This window comes from Eschrichtius robustus, chromosome 11 (assembly GCF_028021215.1).
Source record: "Eschrichtius robustus isolate mEscRob2 chromosome 11, mEscRob2.pri, whole genome shotgun sequence".
NCBI classification, from domain to species: Eukaryota; Metazoa; Chordata; class Mammalia; order Artiodactyla; family Eschrichtiidae; genus Eschrichtius; species Eschrichtius robustus.
Window position 1 is genome coordinate 102929636 of NC_090834.1, and position 20567 is coordinate 102950202.

Sequence of the window (20567 nt, forward strand, 5' to 3'; positions counted from 1 at the left end):
ACCTAAGGAGATAAAAGTGGATGTGAACACCTCCCATCTCCTCAGACCACCTCCCTCCATCTTCTACCACTGTGTTCCCTTTCAGTTCTTAAATCCAATTGCGCAATGAATTGCTTGCCTTTTCTGCTTTGAGCCTGGCTAATAACTCCCCTCTCTCTGGCACATCCAGCTTGTCTTGGTGGCCCACTGAACATCTTGTCCCCACAGGTAAAACCCCAGAAGAAGTGCTGAAGAAGTATCTGCAGAAAGTCCGGCATCCACCAGACGAGGTGACTGCAGGGGAGACAGGGCGGGGTTCACCTTCTCCATCACCCACAGGCATCTCCTCTGCTAGAGTTTTCCGCAGGATGCGGCAGGAGCTGCTTTCTAAGTCCTGACTGGTGCAGAGCTGGTCAGAGCGGACGCCCAGGCTCCAAGGTTCATGGTCCTGAGCGACAGCTGCAGCTTAACCTCTCCCACCTCCCCATTCAGCAAACTGCTGACTGATTCTAAACTGCCTTAACATGAGAGTCTGAATTTAAGAAAGGCAGTATGATAAGCTATGGGCACTGACTTTAAAATGGGCTTGATGTCCATCAGCAGTTCTCAACCAGAGGTGATTTTACATGACTGGAGGGGAGAGGGGATACTGATAGTATCTAGTAGGCAAAGGCCAAGGGTGCTGCTAAACACCCTACGATGCCCAGGAAGGCCCAGGACAGCACCCACAGCAAAGAATTATCCGGCCCCAAATGCCAATGGTGCCAAGGTTGAGAAATCCTGTTGTAGACTTATTTAAACAGCAGCCTCTCCAGGACACTTCAAATACAATTCCTTTACAGACGTTCCATTTAGATAAAGCTTGTCAGTGAGTCTATCTGCAAGCATTGGTTTCCTCCACAAGCCACTGAAGGATACCAAGGAAGGATGGTCGGTCACAGCCCCCAAGGAGGTTATCATTTCTGTTGGCCAGCCTAAATGAACATGTTCCACCATCAGGTATTATTTCAGGAATTTCTCTGTTGTGCAAAGCAAGGCAGGATTCTATTTAGATTCCCAAAGGCATGTTTACCCTGGTTTGTGGGCTTTCTAGAAGAGGAGCAGAAATAGCGCACCTGACCTCTGAGATCACGCGGGGACCACCTTGGAGATGCTTTGGCCTCGTAGGCTGATTGAGAGCTGATGTCCTCTTTCCTCTGTCCCCTCCCACCCCCAGGACTGCACTATCTGCATGGAGCGCCTCACGGCCCCCTCGGGCTACAAGGGTCCACAGCCGACGGTTAAGCCTGACCTAGTGGGTAAGCTGTCCAGATGCGGCCACATCTACCACATCTACTGCCTGGTCGCCATGTACAACAACGGCAACAAGGTTAGTGCCAGCCCGTGGGGCTGCTGCCACCTCCCACGTGGGCCCTGGGGTGCAAGAGCATGGAGGCCTTATTGGAGCGGCACGCAGGTGGTCTGGGGAGTCTCAAAAGCATCCCAGGGCAGCAGGAGTGATGAACTTGGTTGTTCTCAGCAGGGTCAGTTTTCCACGAAATTATTATGTTGGTAAAATCTGTCTTTACCTTCCTTTTGGTCTATGCTACCCAACTCTCCCCCTGTATCCACACTGAGTGGTGGTCTGAAAGGTGTAGACTTCTGTCCCTGAGAGTCCCGAGGGGCAGTGGTCCATGATGATGGGCCAGTGGTTAGTGTTCACTCATACTGGCATGGATGGATTTCCCATCACCCTTCCTTCTCCCAGGGCTAGTGATTTTCAGTTACAATTCATTTTCTGTGGACAATTTCAAAACACCTTTCACTGCCCCTTCAAAAGCACTAAAGATTTCATCAAAGTATAACTGGAAGTCCCTTAGGGTCCTACTGTTCGAGGAGAGGAAGGCTGTCTGTGATGCTTGTCTTGTCCACTAGTGACAGAGGAGTGGTATTCCCCCATTAGAGCTGGTTTCCAGGAATCTGGGAGCGTCCTTAGACGATAAGCCTCTCCTTACAATGCCTAAGCCATTGAGTTTTCTCATGTTCTCTCCCGTGCCTGGAATAACCTTCATTCCCCATCTGCATGAATTAGAATTCTACTCATTTCTCCAGGCTCAGCTTGGATTGCCTCAGAGTCTGGGATTTTTGTGATATCCTCCAACCTTTTATTCATCCAAAAAAATGTTTGGCTTTCAGAGGCTGCTCTGTATTTCTCTTGCTGTGGGAAAAGAGTAAAGGCAGCAGACCTAAGCTCAAACCCTGGCTTAGTAGCCAAATGACCTTGGGCAAGATTTTCAACCTCTCGGACATTTCATTTTCCTTCTGGAAAATGGAGATAAAACAGTCCCTACTTTATAGGGTGCTGTTAGCATTGTTATTCAAATTAGTATCTCCTTTGTATTATGGCTGTATGTTTTTTCCCTTCATCCTAATATAGCCCTGTGGTTGAAATTCCCGAAGTGCCAATCTTGGGATCTTTCTTTGTCTCAGGGAGCTCAATTATTTGTGAACGATGTGTGTCTGTATCCCTTGCCCAATTTCCTGGCCCTAAGAAAAAAGGTTTCATCAGGACTTGGCATTTGAAGAGGTTATTTTGGGTTTAAAGGGGTTTCTTAGAACATTTATTCCCTTTTTTGATAACTGTATTCAAGAATAATCTAGTACTTTTGCGTTTATTTCCATGGTGCTTCAAAAATGTTGAAGACGCTATCCTTTATTCTCTTTTGCGCTAATACTTTGAAGCACGCAGTTTTTATCTTCTTTACAGAGAAGAGGGGTGAAAAGGCCCAGAGAGAATTTATTGTATCGAGTGATTCATCCAAGGTCACGAAGCAAGTTAAGGCCAGAACAGAGAGTGGGACCCTGGCCTTGGATTCCCATCCTTTGATCACACGGAGTAACTTCCATTGCCCTGAATACAAGCTGTTCCTTTAAATGAGTAGAGTTTGAATGGAAACGTCCTTAAATAGCCCTGCAGAAGATCCCAGTCTTCCCCGAGGAGATCTGGGTGTCCTGCAGAGCTCTGGTCCCCGCTGTGTGACAGAACTTTGTACACACGTTGTTCCCTGCCCATGCTTTCCTTCTCCTCACTCCCTTTCTTTTTTCAAGCTGGGAACAGGATTTACTGTCCAGGCTTTCTCCCAAGCTCTCTTCCTATCCGTCCAGAAGACACGTCACCAGGTCCCGCTGTGAAACCACGACCCCTCACGTCACTGTACCCAGAGTCCCCCACCATCCCCCCATCAGAGTCCTGAGATACAGGGCAAAGCCCGGTCTCCTTATGAAGGATGGGGTCTCTCTTACATGTCCCTTAGCATGGAGCATGGGGTTGGTGTGGAATTTTCCTCCTCTTATTTTGGAGAAAGCTTTAGTTTTCAATGGCCTCAGTAGCCAGGCAGGGGGGTAACGCAGGTCTGTTACTCATTTGGGTGCATTTTGCCCCCGACCCTAGCCCTTTATCTCTGGTACCTTTTGGGGTTGGGTGGGGAGGTCATTTCTAAAACTGTTTCCTATTCTGACCTTGTCTCTTAAGGATGGGAGTTTGCAGTGTCCAACCTGTAAGACCATTTATGGGGTGAAGACAGGTACCCAGCCTCCAGGGAAGATGGAGTACCACCTCATTCCCCACTCTCTGCCTGGCCACCCAGACTGCAAAACCATCCGGATCATCTACAGCATCCCGCCTGGCATTCAGGTGAGCCCATCCTTAGCCACTGGCTTTTATCATTTAAAGTTCAAATGTTTGCAAGTAAATGTTTGTCTTCAGTCCATTCAAGCTACTGTAACAAACAAACAAAAAAAATCCACAGACTGGATGACTTTTAAACAACAGAAATTTATTTCTCACTGTTCTGGAGGCTGAGAAGTTCAGATTCAGTGTCTGGTGGCAGCCCGCTTCCTGGTTTGTACACCGTCTTCTTACTGTGTCCTCACGTGGCAGAAGGGATGAGGAGCCTATCTGGCATCTCTTTTATAAGGGTACTAATCCCATTCATGATGGCTTCACCTTCATAACCTAATCACCCACCAAGGGACCCCCCACACCTCCTAATACCATCACATTGGGGATTAGATTTCAACATAATAATTTATGGTGGGGACCCAGACTTTCAATCTACAGCTCTCCACCCGTGGCCTCCCCAAATTCATGTCCTTCCTGCACACAAAACACATTCATTCCATCCCAATAGCCCCCAAGTCTTAACACATTCCAGCACCCACTTTAAAGTTTAAGTCCAAAGTCATATCTAAATATCATCTACATTAGATAGGGGTGAGGCTCAAGGTAGAATTCATCCTGAGGCCAATTCCTCTCCAGCTGTGAACCTGTGAAACCAAACAATTTATGTGGTGGTGTCTCACCAGACACTGAATCAGCCGACACCTTGATCTTGAACTTCCCAGACTCTAGAACTGTGAAAAATGAATTTCTGTTGTTTACAAGCCACCCAGTTTATGTTATTTTGTTATAGCAGCCAGAGCTGCTAAGACAATGTTATGCTATGAAAAGCCTCCTCCCCACTCGGGTCCCCCATCTACCCAGTCTCACCCTCCCCGACTCTCCGCCACTGTTCTCACTTTCTTATGTATCCTTTCAGGGTTCTTTGTGCATTTGCAACAAAGGCTTCATCCACTCCTCCCATCTTTACACAAAGGGTGACATATCAGACATATTGTTCTGCACCCTGCACTTTCTTTTTTTTTTTTTATAGATCTTTATTGGAGTATAACTGCTTCACAATGCTGTGTTAGTTTCTGTTGTACAACAAAGTGAATCAGCCATATGCATACATATGTCCCCATATCCCCTCCCTCTTGAGCCTCCCTCCCACCCTCCCCAGCCCCCCCCCCCCCAGGTCGTGGAAGCACGGAGCTGATCTCCCTGTGCTATGTTGCTGCTTCCCACATGGACCACAATGTTCATTGAAGCACTATTTACAATAGCCAGGACATGGACGCACCCTGCATTTTCAGTGAACAATATAGTCTGTAGGTCTTTCCATGTCAGTATAGAGAGAACTTCCACATTCTTTCTTAGCTTTGCATAATCATCCCTTGTATAAATGTACCATAATTTATATTCAGCCATCCCCATTTGATGGGCATATGGATTGTTTCCAATCTTTTGCTACAACAAAATGCTGTCATGAATAACCTTGCACGCATGTGAGTATATCTGCAGAATAATTTTCTAGAAGTGGATTTTTTTTTTTTTTTTTTGTCAAATGGTATTTGCATTTGTAATTTGATAGATAGTCCTTGACTTTTGTGGACATTTCTTTTGATTCTTCAAAAGACAGCCCTAAGGAACAAATTGAACAATTTTCCTGGCAGTACATACAAATGTGTCCCTTCCTTCACACATTGAAGCTTTTTCTAAATGTTCTAGGGTGTTCACTGGATTCATTTATTTAACAAATATTTATTAGTTTACCCTCCTTCCTCCTTGCCTTCCTCCATTTTGTCTTTTGTTTAACAAACATTTGAGTGTGGACAGGGGGCCAGACGTGTTCTGGATGCTAGAGAAAGAATGCTGAGCTAACCAGACACAGTCCTTGCTTCCCTGAAGTCCCCCTTCTAGTGAGATAAGGAAGAAATAAAACAGGGAGATGTAATGGTCTGTAAAAAGTTGAATAAAAAAACATGGTTCTTCTTTGAAGGACGTATCAACCAGTCAGGCAGAAATAAATATACATCACTAAACTATAGAGTAAAAACCGATGTGCTACTGATACAACCATGATGTGCTACAGTGATACAACCACTGATCCAAGCTGTGGGAAGCAGGGTGGACAAAGACAGCACAAGACCTTCAAAGTCTGACAGGACCTGGCTTCCAATTCCTGGCTGATTCCTCCTTAGCTGGTGATTTTGGACCTTGACCACCTGACCTTCCTGAGCCCTGTTTCTTTATGTGCACAGCCGGGAAGCTAACTTGCAGGGGTTTTGTAAAGATGGGTGATAATGTTTACATGTGCATATTGTGGTCCAGGGTACAGAACCAAGGTGCTCAGTACCTGGTCTCCGTCATTAATGAGTATCTTACATGTCAGGGTAAGGAAGAGGGCCTACGTCTGTCTGTCTGGGAGGGTTGGAGGAGACTTTCTGGGGGCAGGGTACTCACTAGTAGAGGAAAGACATGAAGAAATGGAGGAGAGAGTTTTTAGTTGGAGGACACAACAGAGTGGCCAAGGGAGAGAAAGAGGGGGTGTGGAAGGCCCATAAGGAAGAGTTTAATTTGGGTTAAGATTTGCCAAAGTAGGGGACAGGAGGAGGGAGTAAGAAGGATGTGAAAGGGCAGGCAGAGAAGGGAGACTGTGGCCAGGTCAGGGAAGGCCTTCAACACCAGGGTGAAGGCTGTAGATTCTCCTTGACAGGCTGGTGGCCGGGGTGCGGGTAGGGGGATGGTCCCTGAAGGTTGTTGGGCGTTGGTTAGGATTATGGAAAGTCGTGTGATTGGGAAGATGCTTTAGGAAGGCCAGTCTGGCAAAAGAGCGTAGGATGACCTGACAGACCAATTAGGAGACCACGGCGATGATTTAGCTTCCAGTAATGAAAAAGGGAGGGGCCAGGACCAGGGAGATATGGTTGGATGTGAGGGCAAGTGAGACTTCTGGAATGATTCTGGGGCTGCCAGGGGGGTATAATAGGGACAAGAATGAGAATACGGGAGTCCCGAGGAACAGCCAATGGCCTTTGTGGGAAGTAGGACAGACTGACGTGGGCAAGGTCGGAGTGGGGCAACCACTTTGGAGGATGTTCTTTTTTCCCGGACTCCAGGACCAAAGAATGGGGAGCCTGCACTCGGGTATAGAGCTGCCCGCCTGCTGCCTCTGGAGGTGCCGTGGCTCCCCTAGGAAAACCCAAGCTTGTGTCAAAGGCAATGCATCTGTGCACTGTCCTTACAGCCACTCCGTAGACCACCCCTGAGAGTCAGTAGCAGAACCCTCAGGGCAAAGTCCATTCCTGGAGACTCCAGGGACCACACAGGCTTGGGCTTTCATGAGGAGTGAGGTCCTTTAAGCTCTGCCTTCACTGCAGACAATGATTCTCTGGGGGAGAGACTCTGAGTGGGGCCAAGGCAGAGTCGTGACTGCTGAGCTTAGCACCGTGCAGGGAGCACACAGCCTTGCTGGGCTGGTGCCAAGCAGGTGTCTCTGTTGGCCGCATAACAGGCAAGTCCCGGGCAGGAGAAGAGCAGGCAGAACCGTGGTGAGAATCGGCCATCAGTTGTCCAGCCTGGCTTAGAAACAGCCATGGCCGTGGGAATGTTGTAAATGTGATTTCATAAGAACGTGAAATTCAGACACCTCAGGTCCCGCGTCTCCCAGAAGACACTGTTGCCTCTTTCCGTTCCCTGTGGTCTTTCCCTTCTCTGAGACTCCACTGTACTCGTCATGCTGTTCTGTTTGCAAAATCATACATGATCCTGAACATGCTATTAAAAAAAATTGTTTTAATCACATAATTTTTAAATCATTTTGGAACTGTCGTCCATAGTAAGACAAAATGGAAAATATGTGTTTTCTTGAAGTTTTGTCACTCATTCATTCATTCCTGCATTCACTCGCTCATTCATTTGTTCAACCAGGATACGGTTACTGATCTGTGTGAGAGCTTGTACCAGGAGCTGTGTGGAATTATCAATATTATATTGGCTTCATCTAGAAGGGATTTTTAAACAAGGTTTCACAGACTCTGAGGGGGGCCAGGGGTGCTCAGAAATTATAGACAAACATTTGTGTGTAGGGGGAAAATATGTGCATTGTTACTGGGAGAAAATCCTTCATTTTTCATGAGCTTCTCAAAGGGACCTGTAGACCATTCTGAACCCTGATTAGGAAGCCTTGTTTTTGGCTAAATTCTGCTTCAGTTTCTTTCCCACCTGGTGGCTTGAGACCACTTGCTTAATAGGGGTATTGGATGATGACAGTTGAATTGTCAGAAGATTTTTAGTCGTGAATATGCCCATGTATATTGTTGAAGAAGAAAACAAACCAAAACCCATGAGGACAACGGAGAAAATCCCCAAGAATCATTCAGATAATTCTGATCGCATGGCTCTTGGCTCAAAGCTCACAGGCACTTATGTTATTCTGAGTAGTTTAGAGGTTAAAAAAGTCCAGAGTATGCTTCAGGAAACCTGGGCTTAAGTTTTGGCAAAGCCATTAACATAAAGGAAGTCATTTAACCTCTGGGGCTGCAGTTTTCCTCTTTTGTAAAACAAAAGAGCCAGAATAGATGATGATGAAGGTGATCAACAGCTGCTGAGCTCTGAATGTGCGCCTTAACATTCATAACGTCCCACAAGGTGCGAATCCCACATCTTCCTTATTTAAGGGGTGGGGAATTAACACCCCAAGAGAGAGCTGCTCCGGCTAACACAGCTGGGAGGCAGCAGCTCTGGGTCCAGAGCCAGGTCCAAGGACTCGAGTATGTGTTAAACCACTACTCTCACCGCTGTTTGGGTCTGTTCTCTGTCTAGACTCTGTGGCCATTAGTATTCATCATTATTTGAATCAATCACAGCCTGCACCCCCTGCATCCAAAAGATTTTGAAAAATGCTCTTTCCTCTCTTTTTTTTCTGCTTTCAGGGGCCAGAACACCCAAATCCTGGGAAAAGTTTCAGCGCCCGTGGCTTCCCACGACACTGTTACCTTCCAGACAGCGAGAAAGGGAGAAAGGTGAGAGCAGGTTTCAGCGTAAGGCTGGGGAATTTACTTGTCTCTTAGGGCCTCAAGTTTGCTCCCTACGATGCTAAACAGAACTGGGTCTCTTGGAACTCTAGATGCCCATGTAGCAAAGTCATAGTCAAGTCAACTAGAGGTAGGATGGATATGTTTAGAATTTTATTTTTGCAGGGTGGTGGGGCCTGGGCTTTTGGCTTTTTCCTCTCCTGGATTTTACTGGCAATAATTCATCTATTTTAGGATCCTTCCTCTAGAGCTTTGCTGCCTAATGGCAGGTCCTGGGACCAGCACCAGTGGCAACACCTAAGAGTTTGATATAAACGCAGAACCTTAGAACCTACTTCATTTTAACAAGATCCCAAGTGATCTGACAGCATATTAAAGCTTGAGAAGCACTGCTCTGGGGCAGGGATCTTAATTTGTGGAATTTTATTTGTTTATTTATTTTTTAATGAAGACTTTGACTTCCCCCAAAAGAGTAGAGGGAAAAAATCACTGGGTTTCCGGGTTCTTAGTGATTGCCGGTGAGGCTTCAGTGGTTCTATGAACTCTAAAATTAGAATTAAAATTTCATGTTCATTTTCCTGTGGATAAGACCAGAAAATCATTGGAGTTTCAAAACATTCCCTGATCTCAAAAGTGAAAAGAACCGTTGATTTATTGAACAAGAGGTGTGCCTTTGTTAGCTTTCTCTAGGTCATGCTGCGTAACAAACAACCTCTAAATCTCAGTGGCTTCCTTCAACCACTGTTTATTTCTCATGTACTTTGCATGTTAGTGGCTGTGTCTCAGTTGCTGCTATGGGTCAGCTTTCATCTGCTCCATGTGGCTTCCTGTTCTGGAATCCAGGTCAAAGGAGCAGCCCTTCCGTGGTCCATCCCCTTCCCATGGAATGAGGCAGAGGACCAAGAGAGAATCCAAGCAGGAGTGTACAATCCCATTAAAGCTGCTCCTGGAAGCTTGTTACTTCCACCCACCTTTCATAGGCCCCAGCAAGTCATGGACAAGCCAGACAAGGAGCTGGTGCCCTGCCTACAGGGAGGCCCCTTGGCAAAGAGTGTGGCTCATAGCAAAGAGTGTGGCTATAGTCTCTCAGAGGGGAAGAATCAGATAGTTCGGGACAATAAGAGAATCAACCACATCATCCTGAAGAGGTGCCCAGTTCAGTGTTCCCAGATTAGGAGTCAGGGCCAGTCCTGATACCCGTTTGCCCTGAACAGCCATGTCTCTACGCTCGAGATCTACAGCTCCAACTGCCGGCTAAACATCTCCACCATCAAGTCCCGCAGTTAAAATTAGAATCCTCTTGCCAAGAGCTGCTCCTCTGCCAGGCCTCCCTCTTCATGTTAATGACATACTCTGTATCCCTGGGACCAAATTGGACACATGAACATCTTGGACTCTGGCTCTGAACCACACATTTCTCCCTGCACTGCCCTCCAAACCGCTTGAATCCTTTTCTAATCCTGCCACCGCCAACCTAGTTATCTGTCACCAGAATAGTAATCCTGAAACACAGTTTCTGGCATCACTCTCCTTGCTTAACAGAAATAAAGTGAGAGAAAACAATACAAAATTGTTAGGACGGCTTTCCCTTCCTTCTTTACAAGTACAATCTTCTCTGCTTGATATACAAGACCTACTGCAGTGTGGGTCCCCTCTCACCAGTTCCTCAGCCTTATCCCTCCTGTCTGCTGTTCCCAGGTGCTAACCTTGGGCTCCTTTGCAGAGCGAAGTAATAAGAGCATGGGTTTTGGAGCCAGGCGAGCCTGGGTTCAAATCCTAGTTCTGCCATTTACCAGCTGTGGGAACTGACATAAAGTTGACTTAATCTATAAAAGAATGGTGATCATTTCTAGCTGTATGGACAGGATATTGTAAGAATTAAATGAAGGTAGCATTTGTAAAATGCCCAGCATGGTGGCAGCAATCTGAATTATCCATGCCTTGGATGATATGTATTTCCAGTGTCTATACGTCCGACTCTATTAATATACCTCATATCCTCCCCTCTCTCTGAGACTCAGCTCAGAAGCAGCCTCCTCCATGAAATCTATACTGATCCCCACCTGAGAGTCAACAGAGTCATGACTGAGACCAGGGACGGTAAAGTCAAGCAGTCCTGAAGTCAAGGCCCCCCTCTGGCACTTTCTAGCTGCATGACCAAGGCAAATCTTTTGTCTTCTGAGCCTGTTTCCTCTTCTGCAGAGAAGGGATAATGAGCATCCTGTCTTGGCCAATTATTATAACCATTACATGACCCAGTGCCTGGCACTTAGTAAGTAAACACTCAGGAAATGGTAACTCTTAGTTTCAACGCCTGCTACTCTTATTACTATTACTATTAAGATTCCCCACCTCCAGCTCACACCATGGTTACAGTCATTCAGTTTTGAACCCAATGCACTTTTATCGGGTGCCTTCTTCATGCTGGTCAGGGTGTCAGGCATTCATCTTAACAAAGATTTTTCTAATGTAACTGAATTAGAACATTCTGCAAGCCCTAACACCTCTCTGAGCCTCACCAAGAAAATAGAGATAATATTAGTACGTGCCAGACCTGCCTCAAAGGGTGGCTGTGAGGATCAGATGAGAAAATAAATATGAAATAGCCTGGAAGAGGTCAAAACGCTTCCACCATGTCCCTGGAGAAATATTCCACAACTTTAGCTGTGGATCAGTTAATACCACATTCAGGTGGTGGTGATGGCGGGGGAGGGCATAGCTCAGAAGATCTCAGATCATAAGTGCCTTGGATGCCTAGATCCCAGCTTTTAAAATGCAGCTACGATGCTCGCACCTAACGTCTGTTGAGTAGACGTGCCAGGCGCTACTGTGAAAGTGCTTTTCACACAGTGCTCCCTAAGTTGCGCACAACCTTCAGGGGTAAAGTGTACCATTGCCATTTTATAAGTAAGGAGATTAAAGCTCAGAGAGGTGAGGTAACTTGTCCAAGGTCACACAGTTAGTCAATGACAGAGTCAAGACTTAACCTGCAGGTCCCTGACTCCATTTCCAAACCCCTTTCTATTCACCGTGCTGCTTAGGGCATCACGATGCAGGAGGGGCTAGGACCCTTGGGAGGACTCTCCACTTCCCAAGGGATAGTCTTTGACCACCACTGAACGCCTGACTCTGATCTCCTGCCTTTTCTCTTAGGTCCTGAAGCTGCTGCTTGTGGCCTGGGATCGCCGTCTCATCTTTGCCATCGGTACGTCCAGCACCACGGGCGAGTCCGATACCGTCATCTGGAATGAGGTCCATCACAAGACAGAGTTTGGCTCTAACCTCACTGGCCACGGCTACCCAGATGCCCACTACCTGGATAATGTGCTTGCTGAACTGGCTGCCCAGGGCATTTCTGAGGACAGTGCTACCCAGGAGAAGGACTGAACCGGAGGGGCCTTGGGGTGGGAGAGGCCATGGGACCACAGGTCAGGAAGTGGGGAGAGTCAAGGTGGAAGCTGGCGCCATGCCCTCCCAACTCCCTGTCTCCGCTCCTGTCCTGTCTCCATCCCCCCATCCCTCCCAGCCCCAGGCTGGGGGCAGCAGCCAGAATGAATAAGGTGGTGTCATCCACAAACCTCATCCAGCGCAAAGGGGACGTGGGATGAGGGCCATCCTCAGTCTGTTCCCATGGAGTTTTCGGTGCTGGGTAGGCAGGGACCCCCCCACCCCCCCTAAGCAGGGGGCACGGGCAGCACACTTAGGGTAGGGGCACTCCTTATCCTGGCCTTGTGAAGCCGGAGGTTCATGCCTCAGCCGGCTTCTTGCTGCTTCCACTCTGCTTTGAGAGCGGAGTTTCCGCTTTTCTCTCCTCCACTGGAGGTGAGGAGCTCTCACTGTGCAGGACTGGGGGGCAAAGTGGTGAACCGCGGAACTGCTGTGAGGTCAGAAATCCGTCCCTCGGTGCGCAGCACGGAAGCGCTTCTTGCCAAGAGGGTCAGGGTGGCACAAGCTCCGGGGAGCAGGCTCAGCTCTCATCATCGCCCTGGCCTCTCTGGGCCCTCCCTCCTCCTCCCACCTGTGACCTGTCCAAAGAGGCATCCAGATGGATAGGCTCTGGGATTCCTCTCTGGGGTGGCATCCCATGATGTCCCCGGCCCCTCTTTGATCAGACCCGAGCCTGCATCCCACTTAGCCTCTGAACAGTCCTCAGGGAGAGGAGCCCATAGCCTTCTTCCCAACTCATCCCAGACCAGCTCAAAGATTCCATGAGTTTCATCCAGTCACTGTGAGTGGAGCCCAGGCTGGGCTCTGTGCCATCTGTGTGCGTGCATATATGTGTATGTGCATGTGCGTGTGTGCGCGTGTGTGCACTGCTGGGCCAGGTTGGTGGAGGGTCCCCTCGTGTTCTCACACTCTGTTTTGCAAGATGTCAAACCCCCATTCTGATGGGGATGAAACAGCTAGGCTGTGCGCCCTTGACTTGCCTCACCCTTTGCCAGCCCAGCCCATAGTAAACTTGGACCCAGAAGAAGACAGAACTATGCCTGGGAAGATGTGTAAGGTGAGGGCTGGACTGACCCCTTTGTATATCTCTTTCAAGATGAGATCTGAGCCAGACTACGAGGGCTTCAATCTGTCTCCGTGCACATTTGCTAATCAGAGCCCGGAGGTGGTGCTGGGCCCCTCACCTCCCTCATCGATTACAGGGTGACCCAGAGCGTGAGGGAGACTCTAGTCCATTCCCAGCAGGATTGGGGCCACATTAGGGTCCAGTCCAACCTGCGTCTGGGTTGTGTCCCAAGACCCTGTCTATCCCCTCCCTGACGTTCCCTTCAGCTCCCATTAAGGATGGAATTGTGCGTCAGGGAGGAGAGAAGGGGGACCAAGAAGGGAAACCCAATCCTCCCTTTGAAAGTGGGTTCTTTGAACTACGTGTTTGGGGGAAGTTCCTCTGGATACTAATTTGAATTTATATACCTCATGTTTGGGGGGTTTGACGTATATATATGCATATATATTTCATAGTATTTGGAAGGTTTTCGATGCTAGAAAGATGGAAATGGAAGAACCTTGAATATGGTATTTAAGTTAGAAGCAGAAGCCAAGCTTTTCTGAGAGCGGGCTCCGAGCTGCTTGCTCTTAGGCCTGCAGACGTTTTGACTGTAGGGTGGCCAGTGGGTTCACCTAGGTGTCACCCAGCTTCTGGGTCATGCTCCCCTCCTTTTCCGAATGGCTCTAGGGGTGTTCATCGGCTCCAGCAGAGGGAGCTCTGACAGGAGGAATTGTTCCTGCTGGCTGAGTTTCAGTCTCGCCCATCAGTCATTTATCTCACCAGCAGACCAGGGCCTGAGTTCACCGCACCATGGGGCAGTTTCCTGCCACAGTGGGGAAGGAAACATCTGAACTCAACGAAAGAGACAACCCTGCAGCTTTTGATGTCACGTCCATGCCCTTTGCCAGGCTAAGGCTACGCCGTGCCAGAGATGAGCCTCATTATAAAAGCCTAGTACCATCCCTACCTTCATTCAGCACCCTTGTCAAGTGTCCACCGGGTTCCTCACCCACAGGGGATGAGGAAACAGACTGAGCGTCAGCGGGTAGATAGAGCTGTGCAGTAGGATGTGGGAAAGCAAGAAGAATGTTTTGGCAACTGGCAGAGGGCAGTGGGGAGAGATTGATTTCCCTGGATCAGGCAGAAGAAGGTGTGGGTGGAGAAGGGGGCGTCCAAGAGCAGAAAGAAGAGGATGCAGGGAACATGCAAGGCAGGCAGTGTGCCAGGGGCAATACCCCTTTGAGAGTTCATCTTCGTACCTTCAAGCCTTTCCCCCCCCCCCCAGGGCGCTGATAGTATCCGTGCGCCGTGTCTCTTGCTCTTTAAGGATGCTCACTCAGTAGGGGCTACCTCATCCTCATGCTGCTCTTTTTGTGGGACCTTCTCAGAAGAAGGAATCTTAAACTTCCTCTCTAACACTGTGTCAGGCAAGGCGGGAGGCATTCCTTTGCCCTCTCTCTTGTGCCAACCTGGAAAGGTACAGTCTCGGGTTCGGTGAGAACCCCCGCCAGCAGAGGCCCTGTGCATCCATCACTTTGACACAGGAAGTTCTCCCACCGGAAGCCCTGCTGTGTTCCCTGCCCCGTGCAGGGAATCTCATGCCTTTCCTTTCATCGTCTTAGCACCAGCAGCCTAGATTCTCCCTTCCTGAATCTCCAGGGATGACGCATGGGATTGGAGACGAACCTTGTTATATGCTCATCCCTTAAAAGATGAATTGTGTATGTGTAGTTGTGTGTGCCCTTGTGTTTTCATCTCCCTTTTGTAAAGCTTGGACTTCTCTGTGGTTTTATACTTGGTCAAAAGTGCTCGTCCTGGTATTGCACTGTTGTGGGCATGGGAGGATTGGGGGAAGGTCCCGTGTGGTACAAGAAAGGACCCTGTCCTCTTTCCTTGTTTGTGGTCACTGGCTTTGATGGGGAGTGGGGAGATGGTGGTTCTGGGAGAGGGCAGGTGAATGTCCTATTGCAAATCATTGTTTGGAACCAGCGTGTTTTGAAGTCCTTGGTGTTGCTCTGTGAGAGGACATCGCCACCTGGTGCTCATGAGGTGTATGTGCAGAACAATAAATGGTAAATCAACAACCACAAAATTGCCGTCAACCTGCTTTCTGTAGACCAGTGCACCGACCTGTGAGGCATTTGGGGTACCTCCCCAAGTCCGTAAGCAACCACAAACCCTTCCACTGAACGGGAGAGTCCCTTTTTCTAACTTTTTCACATCTTTTCTACCCACATGTTTGACCAAGTTACCTAGCTTGACTTCTTGTTCCTCTAAAGGAACAGACCATGTGGCAGGGGAAGTAAGTAAGTGAAACTGTGGGGGAAAGACCGTCTTAAAAGCCATGAACGTTTGCTTCTTAAAGTTCCCTTCCCCTGACTACAATATCGTGTATTTTTCAATAGTTTACAGGCTGTTGTTTTTCAAATACATGTTTAGTATTGATCATCTCGATACTAGTGAGATTCCAAAAATAAAATGCAATTGCAAAGCCGCCTTTGTCACCCAAATGTGCCTCTATTTCTGATAGTCTGTGGAGTGTGGTTAGTCTTTCCACAGATGCCAGCCTGAGCTAGCCAGTCAGGAAAGCAGGATTCTGAAAGCAGAGCCTGTGAACCCCTCATGGAGGTTCTGATTTTGTAAAGTGAACCGATGAATGTAAGCCGCTGACTCCCTCATTCTGATTTCCTGTGGATGAACAGTCGAGCAGAGTATTCCTTAAGTACACATTTTAATGCATATTTATGTGCAACGTTGTTAGAAATATAAGTTGGTGAAGAACTTTTAATTTCAACGGGCAGTTAGTGCATTAAAAGTCTGGGAGGCTCTAGCTATACTTGGTCTCTCTGACTCAGTAATCTTCAAAGAATTCACGGGGAAGTCAGTATTGGCAGGAAAGTGGTTAGCTTGGCTGAAACATACCCACAAAACACCCAGAGCTTAAGGAGAACATTTTAATGCTTAAGAAGCAGGGGTTTGGTAGAGAGGCTGTAGAAATCAGTGTCTCTGGCTGAGAGCACGACTCGAATTCTGTGAATCACTTCCCTGTATCACAGTGGGAGATGAAAGTGTGACCCCCCCCCTCCCATCTCCCCACAGTCTGGGATGCTTCAAGCTCCTCAGAAGAAGGACCTAATATAAGCCTAAACTCTTGACTGTGAATGTTAATGAGGTCAGGACAAATTATCCTTCATAAAAGATAACTCACCAATGACATTTGATTTGGTGAAGAAATATGTAACTCTAAAAAATGTTGCAGAAGAATATTAACAGATTCACCCTAATAATTACAATTAGGTGATACTCTTATTAAAATTGGGCAAAGCCCCAACTGCCAAGTAACAATCATGTGTCATGCTAGATGTCCCAGGGAAGTCAGCCTGGAACTGAAATAAATGCGTCACAAATGACGTTGGATGCCTTTTTCGTTTCATTTAAAAGAATTGATTTGATCATGTCAAGCCCCTTTCTGCTGGAAAAAAAAATAAGAGTAGGGTACATAATTGGTATTTTTTACTCTGTTTAGGTTTTAGGGATGAAGTGATACTTAGGTGTGGGCTTACTTTGACTTCTTGCGTTTTTCTTGTCTCCCACCCCCAGAATAATGCAGACTTCTTGTGGGAATGTGGTGTGTGTGTGTGTGTGTGTTCGAGGGTGTGTGTGCATGTGATGGGAGGACCTGAAGGGGGGATGGCCATCCATGGAAGAGAAAGGGATTGTACCTTGGTAACAGAAAATGAGATGGTAATGCTTGATCTATCCATTCCTGCAGCTCCTTTCTTTGCCCATTTATGATGAGCTAAGAGGACGAAACCAAGTAGTTGGCTGTGGGTAAGAATTTCAATTTCCCATGAGCACCAGAATCTTTTCTAGTTTTTACCCTTTCTTCACTCACTCCTGGTCTCCAAACTGTCCCTTCTCCCTTGACCTCCTAATAGAAGTTAATATATTAAAATGTTTTCTGAGGACTTTATGACACTAGTCTGAAGTCCAAGAGTGGCCTGGTCTCAGTAAGTCTTAACTGTGGTGAAGTTGGAGAAAGTGGGCCTAGTATAGGCACCATCTCTCAATTCAGGTGATGTTGAGAGGACCCAGAGGAGATGACACAGTTCATCAATTCAGAGCCCTCAAAGCTGAAAAGCAACAGCCAAGCAGGGCCGCCTGTGTCTTCTGGGGGCTCTGTCCGCCTCCAGGAGCATGAAATCCAGACAGCTTTTTAAAAACACAAAATAGTGGGAGGGTAACACATAAAGGCATAAATTCTTAGAGCTCATGAATTGGAAACCATGGCTGACCTCAGATTAAATGCGTCTTCAAATTCAAATATCAACATTCTCCCTCCTCTCTTTTTACACGTGGGCATTCAGGTGAAGATACTTAATGACGCAGGTAGAGAAAAGACACCTCCCTCGTGTTTTAGGCTCCAGGAGGACTTTTGCTTAAAAAGTCACAACTGTTCTCCAACCCCTCCCCCAACTTTGTCCATGTAGCTCTATTCATTTCCTGGCCCAAAGACCTAAGAAAGTCACACAGTTATACCTGCCTTTTGTTGCATTTGCCACATCAATACTTAGGAAGGCAGAAGTGGAAAGAAAAAATGATAGACATGCTTGAAGCTCTGGCTGGAGACGAGAGAAGTAGTTTCCTGGGAGAGTCTAGGCTGGGCTCTGCACCTGTTCTTGGTCAAGGGCGTCTCCATTCACGGCCGTGCCTGTAACCAAACTCTGCCTCTCGTCTTGGACCGCCTGGTATCCCCTCTTCTTGTACTTCCGGGTGCCGTAGATGGCCAGGGCAATGACAGCTGCCAGGACGGTGGTGACCCCCAGTGTGACCCCAGCTGCTGCCCCCCCAGACAGACCACTACCGTCCCCATGGATGACCTTCATGGCCCTGCGAAGCTCGAGAGGCTCTCCCAGCCTCCACTGGTGGCTCTGGGAATCTTTAACCCAGGAGCTTGCAGTCTCAAGATTAGTCACTAGGACAGTGTTGGTGGCAGCCTGACTCATGAGGGGTGGTTGGGTGTAAGGTGGGAGCCTGACGGGAGGCAGAGACCCTCCTGTAAAAAGCCCGGCTTTGACGCAGTAAGACACTTGGCACCCGTCACTGATGAGGGCTAGGTGTTGGCTGAAACCCCCTGGACACTTTTTTAGAGAAGGTGCCCCTAAATCTTTGTACATGGCAGAATCCACCAAGGGGTTCCCGACTGCACAGCTAAAGAACCCACCAAATGGGACGGAAAACCTATATCCCAACTCATAGTCCTGAGAGGCACATACCTTGAGGTTTTCAAAAAGTCTCAGTGGAAAATAGCCAGCTGGGCATGACTGTGCATTTGTCAAAGGGTTGATGCTCTTACCGCTGAAGAGGCCACCAAAAAGTAGTCCCGAGTTTTCAGGTACTTGGCCACTGGCCACGCACCAGAAAGCCCTAAATTCTGCCTTGGCCACCCGGAAGACATCTTCACACACCCTCTTGCAGAAGATGAGGAGGGTACACTTCCGTGAACACTCCAGGTGGTTGTAACCCTCCTCATGGGTCTGGGATAGCAGCTGGACTGGGGTGTAGCCAGAGGGGCAGGAGAAATCGCCAGTGAGTGGATTCTTCTGCTCCAAGTTTTGGCAGAGATGGACAACCTCATTCCCTGAGAACTGGGTGCATTCCTGGTAAACTCCGCCAAAGGAGAAATTGGTCATTTTTCCCTCGCAAGAGCCATCATCCATGTTGGCCTGGAAATTGAAGTTGGGCGACTTGATATCTGTGCAGCCGGGGTAGGTGTTGAATGCGTAATAGCATCTCACGGCAGTTTCCACTGTCTTAGACAGCTTTTTCACCAAGGGTCCTGGCAAGTCAGGCAGCCTGTCAGGGTTGATGAAGAAATACAGAGGCAGGCCAGCTCGGTCCATGGCCACCAGGTGGTTGGTGATACCCTGCTGCCAGGTCTGGAGGGTGATGCCTGGGTAAAAAGGAAGCCCTCCAATGCTTTGCACCCTGGAGTTGGTTCGGTTGGAGAGGTAGCTCTTGGTGAAGGCGTTCTGTGAGGTGTAGTTCTCCTCAAATTTGAAGTTCACGATGTTTAGGAAGGTGATTCCAGCGGACGCTGTCACTGCACTGCGGCTGCTCTGGCTGTCTTGGAGCAAGGAAGATCTGATGTGGTCCTCCTGAATGAGAGCAGCCCCTGCATCCACACTGGTGATGACATGGGTACCGTAGTTGAGGACCAGGAGTTCCGCCAAGTAGGTGGCCATCCGTGTCTGGTTGTTCTCCAGACGCTCAGCGATGTCCATGAGATCCTTCTTAAACCCCCAGCTTAGCTCTGCATCTGGGTTGATTTTGACTGTGTAGACCAGGTTTCTTACCTGAACCTGGGTAGTTACAGCTTGGTCCTTCACCTGAAGGGTCTTCATCCTCTGGAACTCAGGGGAGAACTTGCCGTTGACTTTGGAAAAAAGGGAGAGCTCCATGTTGATGGAGTAGGAGGTGCTACTCTGGTAATTCTCCCAGGACTCCAGGATTTTTGAGTTCATCTCCAGGTTGCTCTCTTTCTGGGGAATGGTAAAGACCTCATCAGGGACGATGTACTGTCCATCCTCTGTGGTCCTGCAGTGGGTGTAAGTCAAGCTCATCACCCGCCCCATGTCCACATTCCGCAGATTATCCCAGCCGCCTCCAGGTAAGACTGCCAGAACAGGTAGTTTTAAGGCATTCCTGCATTTTTGAAATCCATCCTCATCTGTGTCTCCCAGAGATTTGTTCATTTTAGCCCATGCTGCCACTGCCCAGATAAGGATGGCACCTCTCAAGCTGTTCATGGTTCAGACAGCCCCAGCCTGACACACTAGCCCCAAGTAGCAGCCAGCAAGCTTGGGGCAGACTGAACTGATGGGAAAGAAAGCCGTTGCTGAAACAAAAAGTTCAGCAGCTCTCCTAAAGCCACTAGTTCCTCTTTAGGCTAATCTAATTGCAAAATGGGGAAATGAGAGTCGATTGGAATATTAAGGTCCATCAGGACTTTGAAAAAGTTGTGTTGTACTAGATATGCAAACTTAGCCCTATACCCTTACCAGTTAACTACCCTAACTGTCCCCCACCTCCCCCAGGACTTGTTACTCTGCAGCAGTAGTGGGCACTCAGAAAAAGTGCAGCCACACACTGTGCTGTTACCCCCAGGAGAGTTTTCCAGCTTTGAAAGAAAGCTTTGGTTTTGTTTTTTGTTCACTCTCTTGATGTTTCAGCTTTTCCCTGACTACTCTCTTCTGGGACTTCAATACCAGTTTCCTTTTCCGGTGTGTACAGTTGGCAATAAGTTGGTACCTACTATTATAACTTTAATTTTTTCATTCCATTGTTAAATGCATGTAACCAGGATAGGTGCGTAAAAATGAATGGGGCTCTTCATTACTCAATTTTTTAAAGAAAC

The 20567-nt window shown here is 48.0% G+C and overlaps 2 protein-coding genes across 2 annotated transcripts in view; one reads left to right on the forward strand and one right to left on the reverse strand.

Moving 5' to 3' along the window:
* DTX4 (deltex E3 ubiquitin ligase 4) overlaps positions 1-12042 on the forward strand; it is a 30025-nt gene extending 17983 nt beyond the window's left edge. The window contains exons 5-9 of the mRNA XM_068555517.1: positions 208-269; positions 1196-1348; positions 3491-3652; positions 8554-8643; positions 11809-12042. Coding sequence (XP_068411618.1) covers positions 208-269; positions 1196-1348; positions 3491-3652; positions 8554-8643; positions 11809-12042 — 701 coding nt within the window. The remainder of the gene's footprint in view (positions 1-207; positions 270-1195; positions 1349-3490; positions 3653-8553; positions 8644-11808) is intronic.
* A 5686-nt stretch (positions 12043-17728) lies between these two features.
* On the reverse strand, positions 17729-19959 carry MPEG1 (macrophage expressed 1). The gene has a single exon (XM_068556258.1). It carries the CDS (start codon positions 19957-19959, stop codon positions 17806-17808), a length of 2154 nt encoding a protein of 717 aa, XP_068412359.1. The 3' UTR covers positions 17729-17805.
* Between the last annotated feature and the right edge of the window lie 608 nt (positions 19960-20567).